This window comes from Acomys russatus, chromosome 27, assembly GCF_903995435.1.
Source record: "Acomys russatus chromosome 27, mAcoRus1.1, whole genome shotgun sequence".
In the NCBI taxonomy this organism is placed as follows: Eukaryota; Metazoa; Chordata; class Mammalia; order Rodentia; family Muridae; genus Acomys; species Acomys russatus.
The window spans coordinates 49,456,286-49,483,335 of record NC_067163.1 but is presented as its reverse complement, the minus strand read 5'-3'; the positions used below and the strand labels follow the sequence as shown (position 1 = coordinate 49,483,335).

At 36.1% G+C, this 27,050-nt stretch overlaps 1 protein-coding gene across 1 annotated transcript in view; it reads right to left on the bottom strand.

The window, feature by feature from the left end:
- Positions 1-27,050, bottom strand: part of Spock3 (SPARC (osteonectin), cwcv and kazal like domains proteoglycan 3) — a 404,228-nt gene that overhangs the window by 176,931 nt on the left and 200,247 nt on the right. The window contains exon 4 of the mRNA XM_051169561.1: positions 16,974-17,088. Coding sequence (XP_051025518.1) covers positions 16,974-17,088 — 115 coding nt within the window. The remainder of the gene's footprint in view (positions 1-16,973; positions 17,089-27,050) is intronic.

Below are 27,050 nucleotides of genomic sequence, written 5' to 3'. Positions count from 1 at the left end.
GAGTTCTCTTTGAGTTCTGGAGAGTGGGCTCAGGACCACTGGGGTCTGTTGCTTGACCCGTGGCCAGACCCGCAAGTGGTCTGCGCTGTGCAGGACCCCACTCACCTACAGTTTTCTAGATTAAGCAGTCTGTGGCCCCATTCAAGTCCCTGGTCCCCATGCAGTAGATCAGATACAGTACTTACTGGGCACTGCCATTTTAGAAGCTTCCTATATACTTTTCTTAATTCGATTTTTTTTATACAAATAAACATTTGTTTTTTTTTTTTTATTGCCAAGTATTATTCATGGAAAGATTTTTTTTTTCCTAAAATTTCTAGGGCCACTAGCGAAATGGATTAGTGAGATTGTTTCTAAGTTTAGATGTTAGATTCATCAATGGAAGTCAAATTTTTTCATCATTTTTATATTAGAAAATTGACATGTACTAAATTATAGAACATTGGCATATGTGTTTTTAAAATATACCTGTTTATATATTTCAATTGGTATAAAAGTAAAGTTGGACTCTTATTTATATTTATGCTATTTTTTAAAATTTTTTATTAATTTATTCTTGTTACATCTCAATGGTTATCCCATCCCTTATATTCTCCCATTCTTCCCTTCCTCCCATTTTCCCATTATTCCCCTCTCCTATGACTTTTCCTGAGGGGGATTACCTCCCCCTGTATATGCTCATAGGGTATCAAGTCTCTTCTTGGCTACTTGCTGTCCTTCCTCTGAGTGCCACCAGGTCTCCCCCTCCAGGGGACATGGTCAAATATGAGGGACCAGAGTTCATGTGAAAGTCATACCCCACTCTCCACTCAACTGTGGAGAATGTCCTGTCCATTGGCTAGATCTGGGTAGGGGTTTAAAGTTTACCACCTGTATTGTCCTTGGCTGGTGCCTTAGTTTGAGCGGGACCCCTGGGCCCAAATCTGCCTATCATAATGTTCTACTTGTAGGTTTCTAGGACCCTCTGGGTCCTTCTACTTTGTTATTCTCCCATGGTTCTCTCATCTAGAGTCCCAATAGGATGTCCTCACCTCTGTCCCAGTTTCCTGGTAAGTGAAGGCTTTCGTGGGACATGCCCCTTGGGCTAGTATGCAGATATAAGTGAGTATATACCATGTGATTCTTTCTGTTTCTGGGTTAACTCACTCATTATGATCATTTCTAGCTCAACCCATTTGTCCACAAATTTTGGGAATTCCTTGTTTTTAATAGCTGAGTAGTATTCCATAGTGTATATGTACCACAGTTTCTTTATCCATTCTTCTACTGATGGACACTTAGGCTGTTTCCATGTTCTGGCTATTATGAATAAGGCTGCTATGAACATGGTTGAGCAAATTTTCTTGATGTGTGCTGGAGCATCTTCTGGGTATATTCCAAGGAGTGGGATAGCTGGGTCTTGAGGAAGCCCTATTCCCAGTTATCTGAGATAGCACCAGATAGATTTCCAAAGTGGCTGTACAAGTTTGCATTCCCACCAGCAATGAAGCAGTGTTCCTCTCTCTCCACTATTTTTAAATATGAGAAATTGAGAATCAAAAATATAGCAATATGTCTTAATGAAACAACCTAAGAAGCAGAGAAAAATTAAACAAAGGTCTTACTTTAATTTTTAAAGTTCTCAACAGAGTAAGATATTAAAAGATTACTTCCATTCTTGATGTAATTTTAAACAGCTTACCTCAAATTAAATCTATCCTGTTTACATTATGAGGTTTTATCTTTTAATCATCTTCTTAGCAGATATACATGTTTAAGACTATGATTAAATTATTTTGAAGATCATTTGGTAGAGTAAAAATTATCTCAAACTAATTGATGTGTAATTTCAAGTTTGAAATTTAGATAAAATTACGCCAAAGCACACATCAAACAGGAGCTAAGTACGGTCAATAATAATAGACAGGCTAATGTAGAGAGAAAAAGCCCACAGGGACTAACATTACACAAAAAAATGACAGGTGAAGTGTATACCAATTGCTTGTCCAATACTAATTGGTGAGCCATGAAAACATACATAAAAATAATATTATACAGAGTGAAGATGTTATATTTAGGAATACATATGTACCTATAATATACCTATGTATATAATAACAATTAATAAAAGTAAGAAGCCAAGAATTTGAAGAGGTCATTAAAGATAATAGGGGAAGATTTAGAGGGAGAAGTAGAGAAAGATATAAGTATATTATACTCTCAAAAAATAAAGGTGGTAATAAAAATATTTAAGAAAATGTTGACTGACACAATAAAAGCTCATACTGGCTGTTGATTGGAAAAAAGATCAAATTTATAATAAAATCCATATTTGGAGTATCACTATGGTCCTTTCTGTGCCAATCTTTAAAATGACAGTAACTTTAAAAAAATTGTGGGATATCTTTTGTCTGTTACTTCCATAGTTGCATGTGACATGATTTAATAATAAATCTTCATGTTTTCAAGTTGAAGAAAACATATTTTCAAGGACATTTGAAAGGATTTGGAATAGATCTCTCTGAATGAACACTCTGCAGTCATTTAAACCCCATGCTTCTAAAGTGATTGTCCCATTGATAAGAAAGCCAGAACCTGAAAGGCCTTGACTTTTTTGTTGACAGCTTCCATTAGTAGGGAAAACTGCCAATAATTTCCTCTTATGGAGGATGTAAACAGACTTGAATTGGAATAACATTACATCAATTTCCTTTTTCCTGGAAAGTGCAAATGCATATACACAAAGATCTTAGATTTCTATCAGTAACATAGGCTTTTAAGTGTAGTCTACTCATAATTCAAAGGCTTTAGAAGTCTCCATTGACTCTTCTGAAACAAAAGACCCATCATTTTAATGGAGGAAGTAAACATTGTGAAAAGGTTTCAACCTTAGTCTACCATTAAGTATATCATAAGAAAGCTTTAAAAAATAAGTGGCCAAGAAACACATTAGTAGTATCAACTGTGGTTATGTCATAAGTAAAGATATCCAAGCTCTTACATTGTGAAGATGCTTATTTTTCCTCTATTAATTGTTTATTTTGCTTCTATATTTTAGTTGGAAGATTCTGGAGATTTATCTCAGTTCAGGAGAGCTGGTTGTTACACAGGACACTGGGAAAGGAGAGGTTGATTACAGATGATGAAAATTCTAATATATAGCAATCGAAGTAATAACTTACATGAAAAAAACCAGACTATAGTAATTGGACAATGTGTGGTATTAAAAATAAGACCTCAGTTGTTAAAGTACCATTTTTGGTCATTCTGGAAACGTATCTCCGACAACTGTACTCACTGCAACTTGTTTTGAACTACAATCCCTTCATACCTCAAAAATGCTCATGAAATAAGGACACTTGCAATTATAAATGCACAGACCTTGTGTTGGGCTCAGAGTGAAGCATAGAATAGATGCTACTAAATGTGTGTAGCATTAAATGGATTTCTATTTAGTCCCATATATCAGCTCAGCTTTCCCATCTCATTGGAAGCTTCTATTTGCAGCGGAGGGCAATACTAGGGCAAACACATAACCAAGAAGCTGAGCATGTGCAGTGCTTTGCTCTAAATAGTACATTTGTAAAGCATTATAATTTCAGTGAGTGCTATAGAAATATATTAGAGAAAGAACCATTTTTGGTAAAAATTTACTACTGTATTGCTCTTCTTCTAGTTTTCCAAAATATACTAATAAGAAAATATTAACTATGTTATTTCTTGAGCCCATTTACTTGAATTCTAACATGAGTTGCCTACCTTATCCCCTGGAGTGACTCTGTCAGATGGTCAATTAAATCTATATGTGTAACATATGTTATATTAAATATATTAAATAATAATGAAAAGTAGTTCTTGTTGGTTTTTTGTTTGTTTGTTTGTTTGTTTTTTAGTTTTTTGAGACTGGTTTTCTCTGTGTAGCCTTGGCTGTCCTAGGCTAACTCTGTAGACCAGGCTGCCCTCAAACTCACAGTGATCAACCTGCCTCTGCCTGCCAAGTGCTGGGATTAAAAACTTCGGACACCACGCCCAGCTTGTGGTTTGTTTTTTTTTTATATCACTTAGCTTTAAAATTCATCACATGAGATCAAAAGGTATAACAATAAAAACAGAGTCTTAATATTACAATAGAAGAAACTAGGTTAAATGGAAGAATAAGAAAGGGGCCTTTTACCTTTATATGGAGTCTGTGGGCTATAGAAATTTTTACAGGTGTTTTTTTCCCCCAATTTAGCATCATGGATTTCTTCTTTACATGAGTAACTACTAATTATGAAATTCATGTAATGTTCTTTTTAAGGTTGTATTTCAATTAACCATTATACCAATATCTGTGTTCTAGAAGATAATTAATTATTTTGTAAGGAATTAAACGTTTCAGTTTATGATGTGGTCTTTATAACTGATGTGAATTTCATTGGGAAGAAAAAAACAGGTAATTTATATGGAGGAGACATGTAAAATATAGCCTGAGGATTGGTCCTATAATCAGAAAGATCTTCCTCAAGTTTTGGAGGAGCCTGGAGTATGATATATATTGTGACTGACAACTTCATTCTCATATCCTTGTATTACAACTTAGTTAATCCAGAGAGAGAAGCTGCCTTGAACCCCGGTGCCTTCTAACAAGGTAGTTTTGGAGATTTTTTTAAGTGAAGAATACAAGATAGCCCTCACAAGAAGAAATGAACATAGAAATACACAACAGAATAGAAGATCATTTCAAAATGCAAAACTGACAAGTTTATTGTGATGTGGACTGAATCTGGCCAAAGAAGAAACAGTTAAATCTTTCAACCTGCCATTCATTCTCTCTCTCTCTCTCTCTGTCTCTGTCTCTCTCTCTCTCTCTCTAAATTTATGCATTTGACTTATTCATTACACAATGTGCTGTACTTTGCATTCAGTCCAGTGCTGTATATTAACATTCCCCTGCATCAGTCTTTGACATGTACCCCAAGAGTTCCTTCATTAAGTGCCTCTCTGGCCTCACTGAAATTTTCTCTGTCATTCATCACGTGAAACGAAAATTTCAAAATGAAACACATGTTCATTTATCTTTTCCTGTCGCTTACTTAATATTTGTATTTATTGTAAAGTGAAGATCTAGCAAATAACATGCAATTATAAGATATCTATATATCTCTAGGTAAATAATCTATGGCAAGTACTTAAGTAAACACTCTTGACTTTCAGCCTCCTCTTCCTGTTTATTGACAAATCATAGCTCACTCCTTTATATGTGGAATGTGTAATTATATAAAATTATATCTGAAGAATAGGACATACTTATTTATGTGAACATCCTAGAGCCATCTCAATTAATTTCCTACTAAAGCAGGAGAAGTCAACATACACGAAGCATAGGTTTTTCCCGCAAATACGTGCGATTTCTACTTTATCAATAATATGTGAACACCTCAAACAGCATGTTTGAACTTCATACTGATTGTTTGATTACCCGAACAGCAACACAGCATGCTTACAGATTTTTACTAATGTAGTTTTCACAGTTAAAGTTACAATAAGGTTAGAAAAACTTGATCATCTGAAATCACTTTCTGTAAATGCATATATAAGTTATTGTCTGTGATTCTTGTGTCTGAGAAACTGTAATATTACAGCAGAGAAAAGATGAATGTACCTTAGAATGAACATGTGGTTTTTGGTTCTTGTCATGTTTTGAAATACTAGTCATCAAGACATTCTCTCATCCTCATATCAGGCCCCTGATTTTTCTGCCACTTATCCTTTTCCTCTATATTTATTTTTATCAGATGTTGTTTGATAAGAAGGTTACTACAACTCCATCATATTCCTTAATCACTTTTATATTATTAATGTTCTCAGAATAATTCATAGATTCAAAGCCAATTCCTTATAAATCACATTCATAGTTAATCATATGGACTTTTAATATCTTTTCCTCAGAAACACTCCTGTATCTTGGCCAACACATAACTAAAAGACAGTTTAACTTTAATTTTGCCAAAATGTTTTACACTTTAAAAAGATACTTTTGAAAAAGAAATGTTGATTTATATTTTAAAAGTTATGATTAAATTAAAATGAATTCATCAACTGAATTATAATATGATCATTCCAATTGCTTGTAGAAAATCAGAGTATTAAAAAGGATAATATTAAATTTTCCATCATGCTAAGAACTATATTTGATTACCTGGAGAGAAAGGAATAAGAAATATTCATTGGATGAAGAGATTAACAAAAACAGAAATATGTAAAGCACTAATTAGGCTTCTTACTAGAACTGTCCATCAAATACCAAGTGCTTTACAAATAGTGGATTAAAAGAATGGGAGTTAGTAAATTATGCACATTTTGTTGCAGGGCGATGATCCAACAATCTTTTTCCATAGATGGAACCTGTTATTAAATCTTCTTATCTTGTACTAATAATCCTCTTCTATATAAAAATTCTGCAGCTTCAAAAATGTTACTAATACAGCTAATATTTTTTTCAGTGTCTACTTCTTAAAACCGTTATATATCATTATGCATTTTTATCAGGTCTTATATCAAACTACAAGGACTATTGTTCTGCTACTCCACAATGGAACACATATATGGATACAAAAACAGAGACATTCCTCAGACAAAGAAGAGATGAAATGACTCTATGAGCAGCCATATTGATACTGAACTGAAAATAGCATAAACAAAGGCAGTAGGAAGGACATCAGGTTACCAAGAAGAGACTTGATACCCTATGCGCATATACAGGGGGAGGTAATCCCCCTCAGGAACAGTTATAGGGGAGGGGAATAAGAGGAAAATGGGAGGGAGGGAAGAATGAGAGGACACAAGGGATGGGATAACCATTGAGATGTAACAAGCATAAATAAAATTAAAAAAAAAAAGAAAGAAAGAAAAAGAAAAAGAAAAACTGGGCAGGTGTCCTTGGAAAATCTTTGGCATTACCAATCAAAAAGTGCATATTTACCATTAGGCTTAGTAATTCATCCCCTAGAGATTTGTAGAAATATAAGAATTTATGCAAATGAACACACTGATGGTTGCTGGATATAGCTATATGGGAAGAAAAAAATTTATGCTAATATTCACCAAGAAGATATTTCTTAACTGAATCATTAATTAAAACTATGTAATAAATTTCTTTATGGAGCTGGTGAATTGTAAACTTTCAAAGGCATTAAGGTAGAAAACCAAATCAAAGTGCATCTAGGGAGACAGAAAGATTTTTCCTAATCTATAATGTAGAGTTGTTACCTTATCCACATTTAATTTTCATAACTGTTTCAAGTATATATAAAAAACCAGGCTTATTCAGTAGCTTGTGTGTGTGTGTGTGTGTGTGTGTGTGTGTGTACATGTGAATACGTGCTTAACAATGATTAATAGCTAAAACAGGCCATGAGTACAAAGGTGAACATAAGGTATTGGAGGAATGGCAAAATGTTGCTATTATATTATGGTCTCAAATTTAAAAACAATAAAAGCCAAGTTCACTTACATTACTTTAACATTTTCATCTTTTTATGTTTTGCTAATAATCAAAAACCTTTTCCTTAACTTACTCAAAATAAAAACTTAGGATATTCTGCTGGTTAGTTATTTTTCAATTTGATACAAACTTGATATTCTGGAAAAAAGCAACCTCAGTTAAGAAAATGCCCCTATTAAATTAGCCTTTAGTTAATGCCTGTGGAGTGCTTTTTAAAATTTTTTTATAATAATGGATATTGAATGGCCCAGCACACTGTAGGCAATGCCATCCTTGTGCAAGCAGTCCTGGGAATTTGGGACAATTTTTAATCTTCCTGGTCTTTTGCTTGTATATAATGGTTTATGATTTTATGTTTTTGATGAATTTTGTGTATATGGGCCTCTGTATATGTTTTTCCTGTGATTTTCCTCAATTTTATTTTTATTGATATGTTTGTTTTATAAAAGGATAGATAAATAAGGCATGAAGCTGGACATACATAGCGATGTGTATTATCTGTGAAGAGATAAGGGAGGGCCATCCGGGATCAGAGTATAGCGCATGAAAACATATTTTTAAGCGTTTAAAAGAAAAATTATAGTATATATTTTTAATATGTAAACATACAGCAGATTATGAAGCCATATACATTGTCTATGACAGATTGGAGTGTATATGAGACTACAGGAGTAGGACAGTCTACAATGTTCAGTTTTGATTGACTGCCTTTAGAAATTCTAGTGTTAAAAACAAAACACATCTGTGTGTGTGTTTAGAGACAATTAGATCATGTGGACTGTGGGGACCCATCCCAAATTCTGCCATGTCAGAAATCCTGTGCTTAGGCTGTATGCTGTGACCTTCCAGTTGCTGAGCTTTGCCTCATGAGGTCTTGTGTTCTAGGCTATCCTTGGACTATTTACCTTTGAAAGAAGTAGAGAAGTCTCAACTTGGAATCACCCAGAGGATCTAGGAAGTTCTTTTGTTGTTGTTGTTATTTTTTTCCTTATTTTTATTATTAATTTATTCAAATTACATCTCAGTTGGCAGCCCATCCCTTGTATTCTCCCATTCCTCCCTCCCTCCCGCTTGTCCCCCATTCCCCTCCCCTATGTCTGTGACTGAGGGAGATCTCCTCCCCCTGTATATGCTCATAGGGTATCCAGTCTCTTCTTGATGACCTATTTATTATCCTTCCTCTGAGTGCCACCAGGCGTCTCCATCCAAGGAACATGGTCAAATATGGGGCACCAGAGTTTGTGTGAAAGTCAAATCTCCTTCTCCACTTAATGGTGGAGAATGTCCCGTCCATCGGCTAGGAAGTTCTTACAAGGAACTACTCAGAGAACTAGGAAGTTCTACAGGGAGCTATTTAGGCTATTGCATTTTTGCCCGGGGGCTAGGGTGAGTGAGATAAGAATAGATCCTATTGACCTTGCCCTATATATGTTCCTGCTAGTCGGCAATAAAGTGAATCTTGATCAGAAATGTCCTGACTTGATTTGTTATTTCAATAAAGTGAATCTTGATCAGAAATGTCCTGACTTGATTTGTTATTTCTCGCGCCTCTGTATCCTACTCTCAATCCCCACTCCCTCTTTCAGGTGACCCTGATACGATTTTTCCCGCGGGCTGGGACCCGACAGTGGACTCTGACTTGGGAGTAGTATTATGAGGGGAGGAGGAAGAACAGCAGAAGCAGAAGGAGGAGTTTCAGGAGGAGGAGGAAGAGCAACAGGAAGAAGAGGAGGAGTAGGAGAAGCAGGAGAAGAGCGGGAGGAGGAGGAGAAAGAGGAGGAGGAGAAAGAGGAGGAGGGGGAAGAGGAGGAGGAGCAGGAGCAGGAGAAGGAAGTAAGCTACAGGTGTGTACCCAAAAGGGCTATATCCAGCCTTAGACTTTTTCTTATTCTCCTTATTTCTCCTTTTCACCTATGCAGAAGTAAAAATTTGTTTCTTTCACACATTCTCAGCATGATGCCATGTCAGATGTGTAGAGCCAAACAATCATGACTGACATCCTGGAAATTCTAAGGCAAAATAAATATTCTTCTTGACATGTTTATGTCAGACACTCTGTCACAGCAGTGATGGAACTGAGTCATAATAAAAATCAGGGCAAAAAGAATCAAATTAAAAATCATTCCAAAAATATTTGATACACAAAGATCAGTACTGTCAACATTAATCACACATACACAAGTTCAACTAAATGGGGTATTTATATCTTAAGACTATTTCATTTTGATCTATCTAGCAAACAATTTCCTGGTTATTAAGTATTTTCATTATGCTTCTCTGGTTAAACGTTTTCATGTAATTACTGATCATCCATATATTTTCGTGTGACATTCGACAATATAAAAATGCATACAAGAAGACTGAATTTCAGTGTGACTAGCTCTATTATCATCCCTCAAGAGTGAGTCTCAGTTGGGGTCCAGGAGATGGTAACCTGACATATGTGTACATAGTTCTTTATTAGAGAGATGAAGTACAGTCCTTGTGACTCTATTGAGAAAAATCTACTCGACCTCTGCAAGTTCCTGTATAAATGTATTACACCAAGGCTCTTTTCTGTGTTTGACTTACTTCTGTAGTATTTTTCCATCATAAATCATGTGGTGACTTCTATATACCCCCACATTTCATAATAAATCTGGAATTGAACCTGGAGATCCTACCCCCAAATAAAAAATTTATAAAAATGCAAATTTTTATTGTTGATGATTATTACTTTGTCTAAAAAGTTAAAAATGGGGAATGAAGATTTGGCTTGGAGGGTAAGAGCACTGGTTGCTCTTGCAGAGGACTAGAGTCAATTTCTAGCACACATACAGTGGCTCACAGATGCCTGTAACTCCTGTTCCAGGGGATAGGATGCTTTCTTCTGACTTCTACAGTGACCAGGTACACATGTGACAAACAGACATGCACACAAACAAACCATTCATATAATAAAACAACAGTAGCAGGAGCCTCACAAGAAGACCCACAGAGCCAACTAACCAGGGGCCAGAAAGGCCTGCTGAAACTGAAACACCAACCAAGTGCCTTTCCGGGATAGACTTAGGGCCCCTACAAAGATATAGCTGAGGACCAGCTCAGGATTCATGTGGGTCCCCTAGTAAGGGATGTGAGGGCTCTCTCTGACATGGAGTCTATTGCCAGCTTTTCAGTTACTTCCCCCTGGAAGGACTGCCTTGCCAGGCCACAGAAGAAGAGGACACACTCAGTCTTGATTTGACTTGATGAGCCTGGTGAGGTGGCTATAGGAAAGGGGGGTTCCCCTCTTCTGAGGAATTGGGTAGGGGAATGTGGGAGAGGGAGGATGGAGCTGGAGGCGAGGAGGGATGGGACTTGGACTAGGATGGAAAGTGAAGAAAAAGAAAGAAAGAAAAAAGAAAAAAGAAAAAAAGAAAGAAAGAAAGAGACAAAATCATGAAGACTACTGACTACATAATTCAAATCACATCAGCCATGACGGCTGAGGGTTCTTGGCTCAGTCTGGTTTGAGTGTGTTTTCTAATCTTCATTTACGCAAGCATTATCTCTGTCCTTATATGTTTTCATAGCTTTGTGAGGAGTCACAAAATAAGCCTTATGGAGGCCCAAAATGAACGGCAACCGAAGTGTCTGCAGCTCCTAAGACTCCTCAAACAGTCCTGATCCATTGCCCACAGTGTTGATCTACGAGGGACTCAGCACACTACGGTAGCCTCAAAATGGATCCGAGGCTAGGGCGCGGACTGCTTCCCCCTTCTTCATGGAAATCTCTTAAGGTGGCCTTGCTTCCCTCCCCTACGTTCTCCACATTTCCTCAAAGCTACACCAACCTGATTGATTGCTATTGGTGCCTGAGGCTAGTATGGGATACTCTGATTGGCCTATTGACCGTTTAAAGGCCTTTACACTGGACAATAAACTTAGGCCTGCACTTTGGAGTCTGATTCCAGGATTCTGCATGGCCTATGTAGATATTCACACTGCTCCTCCTAATTCCTGATACCTACGTAGCTTCACCTGCTTCCATTCATTTTGTTAGCTGCATATACTTACCATAATTAAAAATCGCCTCAAGCATCTAAATACATAAGTTTTTTTTTTTTTTTTTTTTTTTTTTTATGTCCTCCAGGCCTCTAATAAACTGGTGAAATGGAAAGTGATAATTGTGGTGATAAAGTAAAGATAATAAATAAATTCAGAAGCTATGGAGAAACAGGAAGTGGTTTTCGTTTTGTTTTATTTTTGCAGCCAGGGTTGTTCTTGTAGTACTGACTGTCCTTGACTTGCTTTGTAGACCTGACTGGCCTAGAGCTCAAAGAGATCCTCTTGCCTCTCCCCTGAGTGTTGGGATTAAAGGCATGCTCCACTGTGCCTGCTCTGAAACAGGAATTTAAAAAAAAATTTTTTTTTAAATAACTTAGTCAGATTTCATCCTGATGGTTATTTCCTCACTTGTATCTTCCTGTTTGCCCTCCTTCCCTATTTCAGCCTATTTTCTTTGTTTATTTAATTAATTTATTCAGATTACAACTCAATTGTTATCCCGTCACTTACATCCTCCCGCAACTTTGGCTATGCGAGCGTGAACTGGTGTAGCCTCGTGGATTTGAGCATGCCTCTTTCACAGAAATTTCAGAGCAGACCTACCATATCACTCATTACAGCATTGCTAACACAAAGACACTTACACATCCATGTTTATTGTACATTGTTCCCAATAACAAGGAGATGGATCCCTGCATAGTGTCTACCAACAGAAAAACAGATAATGAAAATATATTGAAAATAAAACAAGAACAATCAGAACAAAGAGTAAATAGACATATGTTGTATTTAGGTCAATTAGAATAAGTAGTAGTCATGAAAAGATAGCACTTTTAAAAAATGGGTGAAATATTTCTTTATATGTAAGACGATTCACATAATTTAGTATTAATATTTCTTCTTATACTTCACAAACACTGCAGCCTTGTGTCAAGACAGTCCAGCGATACTTCATCCTTATTTAAAAGGTTTTTGCTTCTTCGAGACAGGGTCTCTCTGTGTAGCCTTGTCTTTCCTGGACTCACTTTTTAGACCAAGCTGGCCTTGAACTCAGAGAACTCTGCGTCCCAGAGTACAGGGAGTAGCTTTTAACATTTATGTGCTTTTTTTCCCTAATTTGTTTTTCACATATAACGCAGTAGACTATAAGTTATTTTATTCCGTGACATATCATTGTAATGATCATCAGAAAGCATCATATTTTTCTGTTATTTATACATTATAGGGGAAGACCCTGAAACACAGAGGTTAAGATTATTGAACTAAAATGAACAGGGTTAGAGGAAGTGAGGATTTTTTTCCCCTTTGGCCTCCTGTTCTAAAACATTTCTCTGAGGTGCTTATATTTTCCTGTGATGAACTGATGGAGGAAAGGTGCAGAGGAGGCTAAACGTGTTGCCATGGTCACACTAGGAAGGAACATGTGGAAGATCTGCAGCTTCATTAGGTGGTTCATGGTTATTGTTTACTGACCAAATGTAACACAATGGTGCTAAGAGATGCACATTAAGAAAGCAAGTCAATACCATAACTTGTTTTTATATGGGAATTTATTGTTTTCATTGCAAAGTGTCAGGATCTATAAACTGCCAGATTTATTTTTACTGTTCAAATTATATGGTATACTGAATACATTTTCTTACAGAAAAACTCACTTAGGTAGAGGTTATACACCTTTGATTTTAACGTGATGTCGTAAAATAGAATGTTTAGAATTGTGTGTTCAACTAGAATTGAATAGGCTTCCATGTGCTTGAGGGACTATACAGGACAGTACTCTCTGAACAGCTTTCAGAGTGTATTTTTGAAACAAATAGACTCTGAATTAATTATTCTAACTCATAAAATATCTCTCAAATGATGGTACATCATAATGAAAAAAAAAATTCAACACTGGCATCCAGTTTTTATATCCAAACTTGACACCTAAAAGTTAAATATTATCTGTCCCAGGTTTTATTATAGGAAAAATGGGAGTATGGACTGTAGCTCAGCTCATCAATGATATTATAAGAATATACTTGATCAGATTGTGTATATTCTCCATGTCTCAGGTTTTATATTTGATAAACTGGTCATGACAACTATAACTCATCTCAGGTCCTGTGATATCTATGAGATTTAATGTATTATGCATACTGTTCATGGAAGTGAGCTTGTGTGTTCATAGGAACACTCTTAGTAGACAAAATGAAGATATTACGATGCTTATATATGATTTGTATTTTAAGGCTACAAGTCAATAAAAATTATGTCCATGGTCAAAATTCTATAACTACTTCCTAATATAATTTACCTTAGAAAGAATTATGATATTTTTATACACTAATCATGAGAGAGTGATAGACAGATGAGTAGTTACCAAATTGAAGAAGCATTTAGTCATGTGGAAAATCAAAGTTAATTGGTAAGTGTAGATATCAAATGAATATATAAATAATATATGTGCATTTCAAATCTTATGTCTACCCATCTTTCTATAAATTCATCATCTATCCACTCATCATCTTTTATTAATTTAGTTAATGCTGCTACAAACACACAGAAACATGCAAAATTTGTCATTGTTTTTATACAATGAATACAATATAAAGAGTGTTTTTCTTTTTTTAATAAGGAAAATCAATTTAAGGAGCTTTTAGAAGAGCTTTTCACATATCTAACATGAGCTAAGTACAGAATGTCAATTCCTTTGGGGGCACCTTCAATTTGTTTAGGTATTAGAAAGGTTTCACTTTTTTTAAGTGCCAAGTGAAATATTTTAAAATAATTATGATTATTTTCAATTTCTTTCAACAAATATAAGTCTACCATAACTTAGACCTTGTGGCTGAATTTTCCTATCTAAACTATCCCCACAATGTAGCAATGGGAATAAAGGCCTCCATCACACAATTACCATCATTCTAAAGAAAACTGGGTCCCATCTTAAATGCAGTCATTATAAAATATAAACCCCCAAAGTAAATCATTAGCATCAAAGAGTTTTAATGATCACATTATTTTGATAACCAACATTTTAAAATAGGTTTTGTAATCTTCTGTGCAATGACTGCCTAGAAGCCCAAAATCATTTGCTCATTGATCCATTTCTTATCTTGGGTGGCAAGTGAAGTAGAAATTAACATGACTAACTCTATCCTACAATGACTGCATCTATCTTCTTCCGAATTGTTATGGTTACCCTTTTTCATTTCATATGGGCAGTATTGATTGATGCCCAAAGCAGTTATGTAGAGTCAGTGTTAATTATATGCTTATTGCACAGGCATCTCAGGAGGATGAAAAACCAGTTTTTATTTAATACATGAAAAAAAAGGATCCCTTGACACCCTTGATTGGAAAAGCTCTGACATTAAGATCACAAGATAAAACATAGATAACAAAATGGATCACAAAGTGCAATAAACCATCGGAGATTGCATTAAATCACCTAGATATTTGTAATGTTGTTATAATTAGTGTTTTCCCTAATTAATAGAAAACTATGTACTTTACTTCCTCATAATACTAATGGAAAAATTTCAAGAAAACAGTAGATTGGGGTTTGAGGACAGTTCATCACAGAATATCACCATATTACAGTAGAAATAACAACCATATATTAGTAGGATCCTGGCATATTTGGACATTTTCCATATTACACTGAGCTGGCAGATGAAGTTAGAGCCAGTATTAAACATATAGTAAGCTATGAATTAATATGAGTTTTTTTTGAGTTTAGAGGACATTTTTATTTTAGAAGAATTATTCTTTTCTTTTTATATCACCAAGAAAGAACAGTTTTATTGTTTTAACTAATTACGAACCCAATCCATGAACCTAAAACTTAAAAAGAACAGCACAGACCCCTTCCAGTGTGTGTTTTTTAGATGTTCTGTTTTTGTTAAGTCCTACACATATTCTTTTTTTCAATATAATTTTTAAAATTATATGTTTCTGGTCCCCCACGCATATCCTGAACTTGCTTTTAGGGAACATGCATAAAGCACACAGACACAGTTTGCCTAGAATGCCTCTTTCCACTGATGAAACTGCAATACTGAGTGCACTGTAAATAACAGCCCCTTCACTCTATTCAAAGAAAATATGAACCGGCCAGACCTATGATTTAGGTCTACAATATTGGAGAGGCAAAGGAGCCAAGCTCATAAAACATCCAGCAAAATGATGAAAGCTTCAATGAGATAATTTATTGTTAATTCAATGAGCATTATGAAAGAAGAAGTTCAAGGTCTTAAGGAAAAGGAAAAGAGGTTGTAATGGTCCAGTCCCTGGTCTTCGAACCATGCTTCATAGACTATTTATAAGTGGATCGCTCTTCTCAAAGTAGAGTCAACTCTACAGGAATAATGGGAGATGTGATCAAAGGGTGTTTATGCCAAAGAATGTTTGCCTGCTTGAGGGTATTGCTACAAGGACACTAGTCTCCAAAATCTTCATATTATGATTTTGAGCTTTTTTCATAAACATTCATAAACTAATTTTCCTTTTAAGCTCAACTTTGTGATCATCTGAGATGTAGTTATAGCTATAAGCAAGAATAAGTAGTGGAAGTTAGGCACCAAAATGACAGTGCTGACGAAAATGACTTAATGACAGTCTAGAACAAACCCAGGTGGGACTCTTTTTTTTTTTTTTTTTTTTGAAACAGGGTTTCTCTGTGTAGCCTTGACTATCCTAGACTCGCTTTGTAGACCAGGCTGACCTCAAACTCACAGTGATCCACTTGCCTCTGTCTCACGAGTGCTTAAAGTTGTGCACCACCACCCTTGGCCCAGATGGACTCTTACTCTTAAGCAGAGGATTGCTATTGCGTAAACAGAAACCTATGCTCCACATTTCATAGGAATCTCTTGAGGCAGCTTTCTGTATTTTCTGAGAAGCCATTACTTATCTTATGCACCCTCAATGGTCAACTACCTTAAGCTAAAGGCTCCTGGTTCCAGTTAACCCAAACAGCCTACAAGAGTTTAAGGTCTTTATTGTAACTCCTGGGCTGTTCTGACTCCCATGTACTCTCCCACTGCTACCTTACAAATAAAACTTGCAAGGGTTTTCCCACCCAGGTACTAGTTTGTATGCTGCAGGGTAGACTGGCAATTTGTCTTTCTGACCCTCAACCCAATATAGTGTCTTCCGACTCGCAGAGTGATCTAGTATAGAAGTTTCACGGCAACTAGCTTACAGTAGTATGCAAATTGCAATTTTTTTTTTAACTTAACGACATAATTATTCATATAAACTACTTCAACCCAATCTTTACAAAGTCAGATTTGTATGATATAGATTTAAAACTATGTAATCCCTGGGAATTCTGATTGACAACCATGTTTATTTTTATCATGACCATATTACACAAAGTTCTGGAGCCATTTAAACAAATAGCTTTATGAAGTATTAACCCATATTGATAATTATTTACACCGTGTCAAGAAATACTGCCCTATTAGTAGGATTTAATTTCAGAGTTGTTTACCTGTGTGTGAGCCTCCGGTGACTGATGCAGAGTGCAGTCTGAGCATCCTGAGTAATGCAGACTTTGTGACGACTACATTTTGTCTTCAGGCATGGGTCCTTAGCTGGATCTAAAGCTACAGAGAGTGGAAAATGGAGAGATAATTTGAATGATTCTGCTTACAAAGGCACTAAATATTATAATATATACTTAGGAATACAATTTCTGTATCATTTTTGTATGTCTCATCAGTTTCGACATTTATGCATGTAAATAATTTATTTTGATCATCTTCACACCTGAACTCTTGTACTACCCCCATTATGCAAGATCGTGGAATTTTATTGTTTTTATCTATGAGCATTTCTGATAGTTTTACTCTGCGAAGAGTTGTACCTGCTTTTAGTTATGTAACTCATACAGGATCACGACTGAGTTCTGTTTCACCTAATCTACTCAGATGCTAACAATCATAACGTGCTATATTTTTAAAGTATATAAGAATGTCAATGAAAAATCGCAACTATCACCTGGAAGGGGATAAAAGATACTTTATTATGGAATTATTTTGAGTAACAATGGCTTGAGCACATAGAAAAACATAATCCCAAATACAATTTTATAACACGGAAGCAGTTTTATAAAGTTTTATAGTTTTATGGAACAAGTAAAATCATAAAAAACAAGTTTAGAAACACATCGTTTACATGAGAGAGGCAGTTAAAACAGGAAGTAGGAAGTTTTTTCTATAGGTCTAAGACCCTATCTATGACCATCTTAGATTTTTGAGTTAGTGAAAGCTAGTGGTTAGCAAAAGTTAATAGATTTCAAACACATGGCTGCCCGGCCAGGGGGAAGTGATCAAGGAGTGAGCAACAGAGTCCATGTCAGAGGCAGCCCCTGCTACCCATATTACTGGGCTCACATAAAGACTTTTGGCTATGTTGTTTTCCCTGTGGAGCCATGTTGCCTTCATGTCCTTCTATCCCCCATGTCCTTAAGTCACCCTGCACATTGCCCCAAAGTTAGCCTGTGAGTTTCACCATTTACTTCATGCCCATAGAGGAAAAGGATGTAGGCAGTCCTGATGAGACTTGATAAGCTGGGGTCAAATAGTAGGGGAAGAGAGTTCCCTATCTCTGAGTACCAGGTGAAGTCAGTGGATGGGGATGGGACCAAAGGAGACAAGGGAGGGTTCTACAAATGACATGTAAAGTATATAAATTAATAATAAAAATAATTTAAAAAAAAAGAAAAATATTATAAAAGGATATATATATATATATATAGGAGTCTAGGCAAGCCTTTAGATGTCAAACATTTTAACCTCCTCATATCACTGTAAATTTAAAGTCTTTATAGACAGACATACTTTCCAGGAATTTCTATCTACAAGTGAAGCACAAATCAGATGATTTAAACTGATTTCAAGTAAAGACAGAAGTGAGATGTGGTGTCATACTACCACATTTTATGTTGATGGAAAGTAACAGTTGCTAACTTTACCTTATATAGTTGCTGGTTGCTATAGTAAAAAGATAAAGCCAACTAAATCTGTCAGTCACACCAGGAACTCATTGGATACTCACTAAAGGCTGGATCTTCATTACTCTGTGGGCTGAGTGCATCATAGAGGAACTTACATGCAGTGTTTAAAGGTACGGATTCTGACATTCCTTTGGAACCAAACTTTATGTTGTCTTTAAGTGAATTCCAACACAAATACATGAAGTGCTAATTATTAAAACAAGAATTTATTAAGCACCTTAATAATACATGAAGATAGGGACATACATATAAATATTACATAATTAAATTTTATAATCCGTAGTTTGTTGTGTATTGAAATGGGTTTTACCACAGCTATTTTAAACTACTTAATATCTTCTATTTATTGCCTTCTAGTTAGTGTAATACTAGTTCTTTACCTTAGCATTTCATATGTTCTGAACAAACAATGTTGTGGTCTTTTGAGACTGAAATATTTCATGATGTGCAATATCTTAGAGGTTTCAAATTATAGAGCATCAATTCCTACTCCATTCTATCAGTAAACAACATTCTGTTTCATGGATATGCCACATGGATATGTTTGTCTGCTCACTATAGTACCTTCTGGATTACAGTATTTTCCAGTTGTGGTTATTTTGTTCAAGGTAAACTTAGCATTTAAAAAATTCCCGTGGCATTTATAACTTTATATACATTTAAGTGAACTGAAAGAGCTAGTATGGAATTAATGCTAAAGTCCTTTATCACCTTGACTATGTCCCTGGGTATGATCCTCAGCACAAAAAAATATGGAAAGGAAGAAACAGGGAAAAGAGAGAAAGAGAGAATGCACACTTAAATTTTGTACTGAAGATATTAGTTATAAGAAAATAGCCTTCTCCAATGGCTCATGAGAAATGTTTATACTCAATTATATGCATATAAAACACCATAAAACATATACCAGTTATTAGGATAGAATATATAACAGCAAAAATGAGGAAAAGGGTAAAAGGAATAAACAATATTTAAAACAACAAAAATTATGTGAGGGTCATTTTGATTTATGAAAAGCTTGTAGAATTCACTCTGTTGACAACCTAAAAACCATAAGGCACTCACTTGTAAATATAGAAGTATGAAATTTTATTATGGAAGTCACAACAATAATGGAAGCAAACCACTGGTTGACACTCATAGAGTAGAATCAATCAGTTCGATAGGAGGCTGGCCTCTTTGACACTCAGAGAGTCTAATCAACCATTTCTTTAGGAGGCTGGCCTCTTTCACAATTTACCTCCAGGAGTGCCACTAGGCTCCATCTTTTACAACATAATGCCTGCTTTCTAAGATGCATCGGATTTGATAGCTTCCTCTCAAGCATCATCCTGTAAAACTCCTTGTAGGAGGACTTTGTCTAATTCAGTTCCTCACTGGAATCTTGAGGATCATTTACATGGCCATTATTTAATATGACTACTTAAACATTCTTATTATTATCGTTTTGGTTCAGAAAGCATGATTTGTATTTAAACAGATTCAATTTAACTTTTTTTTTCAATTTAACTTTTAAAATTCATTGCGTGTGTGATGTAGGTTTCTCAACGATCTTTTACCAGAATAGTTGGTTTTCAAGCAAGACTCTTCCACCTATTCCCAAATTTAGTAACTTGTTACAACCAGGCTTAATCCAGCTGTTAAAAGTAAAGCCATGTGCATGAGGAAAGGTGGAAGACAACAAAAGTAAACTTTCAGTACATACTTCAGTCAGAAAATATTTAGTTGATAAAAAAGAAAACTACCAAACCTAGAGAATAGGAATCATAGCACTGACACTAGGTGAAAACTAAACATGATCTGGTTTTGTTTTTGAGCTTAGGTTAGAATCCAGATCCATACACATTGCAAACCTTCATTCTATGACCAAGCAACACTTGATGCCAGTTACAATAATTTATAGCTGAGCACTGAATTCCAAGTGTTCAATTCCCAAATTATACATATTTAGTATAATTGGTCTTAAGAAAACTAAATAATGTAACCATTAAGACATGAAAGCTGGAGAATTAAACCATAAGAAGTAGAGAAGAGGAAGGCAAGAAAGGGAACACAGGGAAGGACAGAAAACCCCCAAGGCCATTTTAAGGGTGATATAGACACTTACTAAAGAAGAGGCTTCTAATAAAATATAGGTATAATAAAAATCCTAAATAGAATCAGCAATTAACAGTGGAGAGAAATGTCCATCTAGACATTTCTCACTAACAAGTGGAACTTACAATGCCAGAAATGGGTTATATCTAATTGAATTATTGGCCAAAGGAGCCTCACAGAACCCTCCCTACACACACACACACACACACACACACACACACACACACACACACACACACACACAAAATCAAACAAAACAAAAAACAAGCTATGCTGTGGCTATTGGTTCCTCTCCACAAACTGATGATAAGACCATATTGCCAAAGACTACATATCCCATCGGACACAGAGAAAAAACTCTGGTCCTTAACTAGAACCTTGACTTCTACTTTAATGTTGATGGTACTGAAGGCACACTGCATGTTACCAAAGGGGAAAACTAAACAACAACCCAGCTGCAAAATCTTTAATTTGCAATTCCTATCTGTCTGCATGGTTTGCTGGTGCAACAGTGGCAAAAAAGTTGTACGAGTAAACAACTATTAACTGAATGGACTTAAGGGCCAATCCATGAGATGTACTACGTCCCTGACACTGATCAGGGACCCGAAAATCTGAGACAGATATGCTATTGAGCTAAGGGAAAACCAAATACGTTTGTTCTGTTAAAGGATCAGAGCAATATATTGTCTTCTAATGACATTCTACTATACCTATAGATCAATGTCTTGCTCAACCAATACCAAAGAAACTTTCTTCTGCAGGACATGAGAACTAATATAGGGACTCAGAACTGGACAATGGGCAGTGTGAAAGACTGAAGTATGTAGATGAGGAGACAGAAAAATAGCAAGAAGCAGTAAGAATGAAACACATCAAGAAAATAGTGCATCCCAGGCACAACAGGACTGGTGTACATATGAGCTAACAGAGACTGTCATTACATGCACAGGGCCTGTAAAGATTCAAGCCACATGGGGTTTCATTAGTAAGAGAGGAAGTGGACATGAGCCCCCATTTTTAACCCATCAGCTAACTCCAATATACAGCCACTTGAAAGAGCAAACTATTTTTTTTCAAAGGAGTCTCATTGGTATTCTAAACACACTTATGGTCTGGTCCTCTGCCAGGAATAGATTACCAACATACAACAAACTCAGTGGTATATTTGGAGATATTTTTGTCTAATAGTATTATGCTTGGACTTTTTTTTAAAACCTTAATTGTCTTTTGTTTATCTATTTTTCTATTTGTTTATTCATAGATTGTGTGTATATGTGTATGTATGTGTTCATAAGTATGAATGAGCTTGTGTATGTGATTCTTGTGTTTATACTTGTCTTCTTGTTTGAGTGTTTGTATTGTTTCATTCTAGATTTTGTTTTTGTTTTTTTTTTAAAGAGAGTTGGGGCATGAAGATGGATAGGCGGGAGGATCAGGGAGGAGATAAAGAAAGGGATTGTGTGTGTATGTGTGTGTGTGTGTGTGTGTGTGTGTGTGTTTCTTTCAACCTTAACTCCTGTAACAATGACTCATAAGACTCAATTACTATTTACAAATACCTAGGTTATACAGCTGGGCTTTTCTCTGCCTAGTTCATAACTTAAAATAACCCATTATACTAATCTATATTCTGCCATGTGGCCAGTTACCTGAGTTCAGGCACCATTTATCTATCCTCTTCACATCCTGGTGTCAGAATCTCTCCCAAAACCCTTTGGGTCAACCAAATGGTAACGGTATCGTTTTTCTGATACACTCTTGGTTCTTGGTACAGAAAACTACATTTTCTTCTTTTTAATGTTATCACAACATGTCTATGCCCTAAGAGTGTTTAGATTTATTTTTACCATTTAATTCTACACAGATGCTTTCTGTAAAGAATACACTTAAGGGTTATTTTTTATGCGTGTCACTTGAGTTTTCAAGTATGTTTTGCAACAGCAGATCCTTCTTACAAACAATGTTTGTCCTTCCGTCTTTGCCAGGAAGCACACATTTTCCACTTCTCAGAGAATAAAGATTCAATAAAGATCAAGGAAACCATAGCACCCTAATTTTTGCTCCCATTCATGCATGACAAAAAGCGAACACTCAATGTTATTCAAACAATTGTTCAGCCCTTAATATAATCTCTGTAAAAGCTATAAACAACAGCTTGCCTCAGGGTTAGTTACCACAAAAGAAAATGCACAAAGAAGATCTTCTCTGCCCAACATTCTCATTTTGAAATGTCTTTTTTTTTTCATGCCGTAAGATGATTGTATTTATTTGATTAGATTTTATAACGCTAAAATAAAATCTAATGCTTAAAAATTCCTCTCTCATATATTACATCCCAACTACAATTCCTTCCCCCTTTTCTCCCCCAATAATTATTTCCTCCACCTCTCTTCTTCCTGAGATTCACCCCAGGTTCTGCCTCTCCTGAGAAAAGAGCAGACTTACTAGGCACATCAACCAAACTGAGCAAAACAAAGTACAATGAGACCAGTTACATATCATCACATCAAGATTAGATACAGCAACACATTAGGATAAAAAAGGTTCCCACAAGTAGGAAAAAAAGTCAGGGACAGCCCCCATTCCCTCTATTAGGAGTTCCACAAAAACACATGTTATTTAGCTATAACATACATGCAGAGAACCTAGGTCACACTCCTACTGAAAATTAACTTTAAGAAACATATTTACATAAAACATACCTAGCTCATTGGTGTTTATTTTTTTCTGTATAGCTTTCCCACTCAATAAGTGAGACAAAGCTGTTATTAGTTATGCTTATTGGCATTAGACATTATCTAATGGATATTATGTGCGAGACATTGAAAATATAAAATTGATAACTGCTTTATGTTTATGAAGCTCTTTTGAGGGGCTAAGCTGATGGATTACTAAAATCAATCAGAGCATTCAATACACAAGTATGCAGACTTGAGTTTAGACCAACGACACCCACAGAAAAGCCAGATACAGTTTTGATTGCTAGTTACTCAGCACTGGAAGGCAGAGACACTCAGATCTGATATGGTCAAGCTCACTGGCTAGTCAGTCCAGCCAATATTGAAAGAAATATTCAGGTTCAATGGGAGACCAAATATTAAGGGAATAAGACAGACAGAATTGAAGATACTCAATTACCTGCTCTGGCTTCTGCAAGCTGGTACACAGGTGCACATATCTTCACATGTGTACATGAATTGTATGTAGAGAGAGAGAGAGAGAGAGAGAGAGAGAGAGAGAGAGAGAGAGAGAGAGAGAGACAGACAGACAGACAGACAGACAGACAGACAGAGACAGAGCATTTCTACACATAAGTACATTATAAAGGTGGACTCACTTAAAAATGAATGCAATCAATGTTTTATAAGCAGGTTGAAAGGGAAAAAGAAAAGGGATACTCCAATTGTTACTGAATTTGGATTAATGTAAATTCCTTAAGCTGTGGAACTGGAGACACAGTCAGTAAAGATAAATTATCACAATGGAGCTATATTTACTTTTGAATGCTAGCAGGAACAAAAGGAATTAGAAGTTCAGTAACATGGCTATTTCTTACCTAAGAAATACTGTTAAAAATATCCAATTTAAAGGATTAAAAGCAAACAGTTTTAAATGTCCAATATTTAAGTATATAATAGATCATAAATAACTTCAAAATTACTATTTTAAGAAGGTTCCTTATCTGTAAGTTATGGGATAGTATACATATATTTGGTTTTTCAAGCAGGGGTTTCTCTTGATAACCTGTGCTGTCCTGGACTTGCTTTGTACAGGCTGGCCTCAATCCATAGAAATCTGCCTCCCTCTGCCTCCCAAAACACTGAGATTATGAGTGTGCCACCATGCTTAGCTGGGATATTTAATCTTATTTATATATGTACACTATATTAACTTTTAACACTAGAAGTTAGATAGTATTAGGATATCTATGTTTCTTATTACCCTCAGATAGAAAAATTGTAATAAATATATTATTTGCAGAAACTACTATCAATGTAACACCAAAGTATACATTATGGTATAGACTTTGAATATTGCTATTATTTATTTTGTGAGCATATAATGTTTAAAATTACACATTACAAAACAATTAGAATACAGCTTAGGCTTCCTTTGTTTGCTTTTATTTTTGTTCATTCTTTGATACGTTCCTAAAATCTATTTTGACCTTATTCACTCGCCTTTCCACAGTTATCCCCAGATCCACCAATTGGGTCCTTGCTTGCCATGTCCTTGGTTAGTGCATCCATTTGTGCAGGGCCACTTGGGTCCAGGTCCTCTAGCCTTGATAGTCTCCTTGTGGAGCTCCTGACAACCCCTGCCTCTCCCTCTCCATCTTTCCATCCCCCAGCTCTTCCATACAACTAGCAATTCTTAGACGGGGGGTCTGGCTAATATGAATGGTTAACTTCTTACTAGCTATGTCAGTAAAAAGAAAAATAGAAATGATTATGTGTTGTTTATCCATTAATGTGAAAGCAGTGGAAAACTTAAGCTTAGCACACAGAAAGTAGAGAAGTGGGATGTAAGGCAAACTTGCCCTATTGTTCTTCTGTGTACTCCCTGAGCTTGGTGTTACAGTACACCTAAACAATTAATCACTGAAAGAAGAGGAATTTTAACCTTTATCCTCTATAAAAATACCAAAAAAATAAAACTAAAAACTCACAGAAAACCATAATTTATCATTAGACCTTAAATGACACTGAGAACCAAAAGAAAAAGTGGAAACCACATGCAAAATTTTTTAAATTAATTATTCTTGTTACATCTCAATGTTTTTCCCATCCCTTGTATCCTCCCATTTTTTCCCTCCCCCCACCCCCATTTTCCCATTATTCCCCTCCCCTATGACTGTTCCTGAGGGGGATTACCTCCCCCTGTATATGCTCATAGGGTATCAAGTCTCTTCTTAGCAACCTGCTGTCCTTCCTCTGAGTGCCACCAGGTCTCCCCCTCCAGGGGACATGGTCAAATGTGAGGCACCAGAGTACATGAGAAAGTCATATCCCACTCTCCACTCAACTGTGGAGAATGTTCAGACCGTTGGCTAGATCTGGGTATGGGCTTAAAGTTTACCGCCTGTATTGTCCTTGGCTGGTGCCTTAGTTTGAGGGGGACCCCTGGGCCCAAATCTGCCTATCATAATGTTCTACTTGTAGTTTCTAGGACCCTCTGGATCCTTCTACTTTGCTATTCTCCCATGCTTCTCTCATTTAGAGTCCCAATAGGATGTCCTCCCCTCTGTCCCAGTTTCCTGGTAAGTGAAGGCTTTCGTGGGACATGCCCCTTGGGCTACTATGCAGATATAAATGACTATATACCATTTGAGTCTTTCTGCTTCTGGGTTAACTCACTCATTATGATCATTTCTAGCTCAATCCATTTATCCACAAATTTGGGGAATTCCTTGTTTTTAATAGCTGAGTAGTATTCCATAGTGTATATTTACCATAGTTTCTTTATCCATTCTTCTACTAAGGGACACTTAGGCTGTTTCCATGTTCTGGCTATTATGAATAAGGCTGCTGTGAACATGGTTGAGCAAATATTCTTGATGTGTGCTGGAGCATCTTCTGGGTATATTCCAAACAGTGGAATAGCTGGGTCTTGAGGAAGCCCTATTCCCAGTTATCTGAGATAGCACCAGATAGATTTCCAAAGTGGCTGTACTAGTTTGCATTCCCACCAGCAATGAAGGAGTGTTCCTCCTTCCCCACGTCCTTGCCAGCAGGAAAAAGTGGGGAAGAGCCTGGAACATATTGGCACAGGAGACAATTTCCTGAACAGAACACCAATGGCCCAGGCCTTAATGTCAACCCTTAATAAATGGGACCTCATGAGGCTGAGAAGCTTCTGTAAGGCAGGAGACACTGTCAAGAGAACAAAGCGACAACCTACAGACTGGGAAAAGATCTTCACCAACCCTACATCTGACAAAGGTCTAATATCCAAAATATATAATCAAGAAATTAAACACCACATGCAAAATTTATGTGTTCCTTTTGGTAAAATTCTATGCTACTAAGTCAAAGAAAGTAGTGATTTCCAAGGAATCTCTTAAAAACATGACAGATGCTCTAAGAATGAGCAGGACAAGTGAGCATAAAAAAGGGAACTACTGTTTGATATTTAATTAGGTTTTTGACAACTAATTTTGTGGTATGAAATGTTACTAAATATAGTTACAAGTTTTCAGAGCGACTTTCCTAGTTTCAAACTCTAGTGTGTCTCCAGTTATATAAAAACTACTCACTTTGACTTCTCCTTTACAAAAACTAAACATAGACATCCTCTGTGGAGAGCAGATAGAATCCTGAGGTAAATTGTGTGCTTGCCATGAGCACAGTCATGTGAAGGACCCCGAGGTAGTAGATGTAAACATGTTTTTGTTTTGATCCAAAGTATGGGATGAGGAACAGCCTTGTGAGAGAACAGGTGATGGTTATC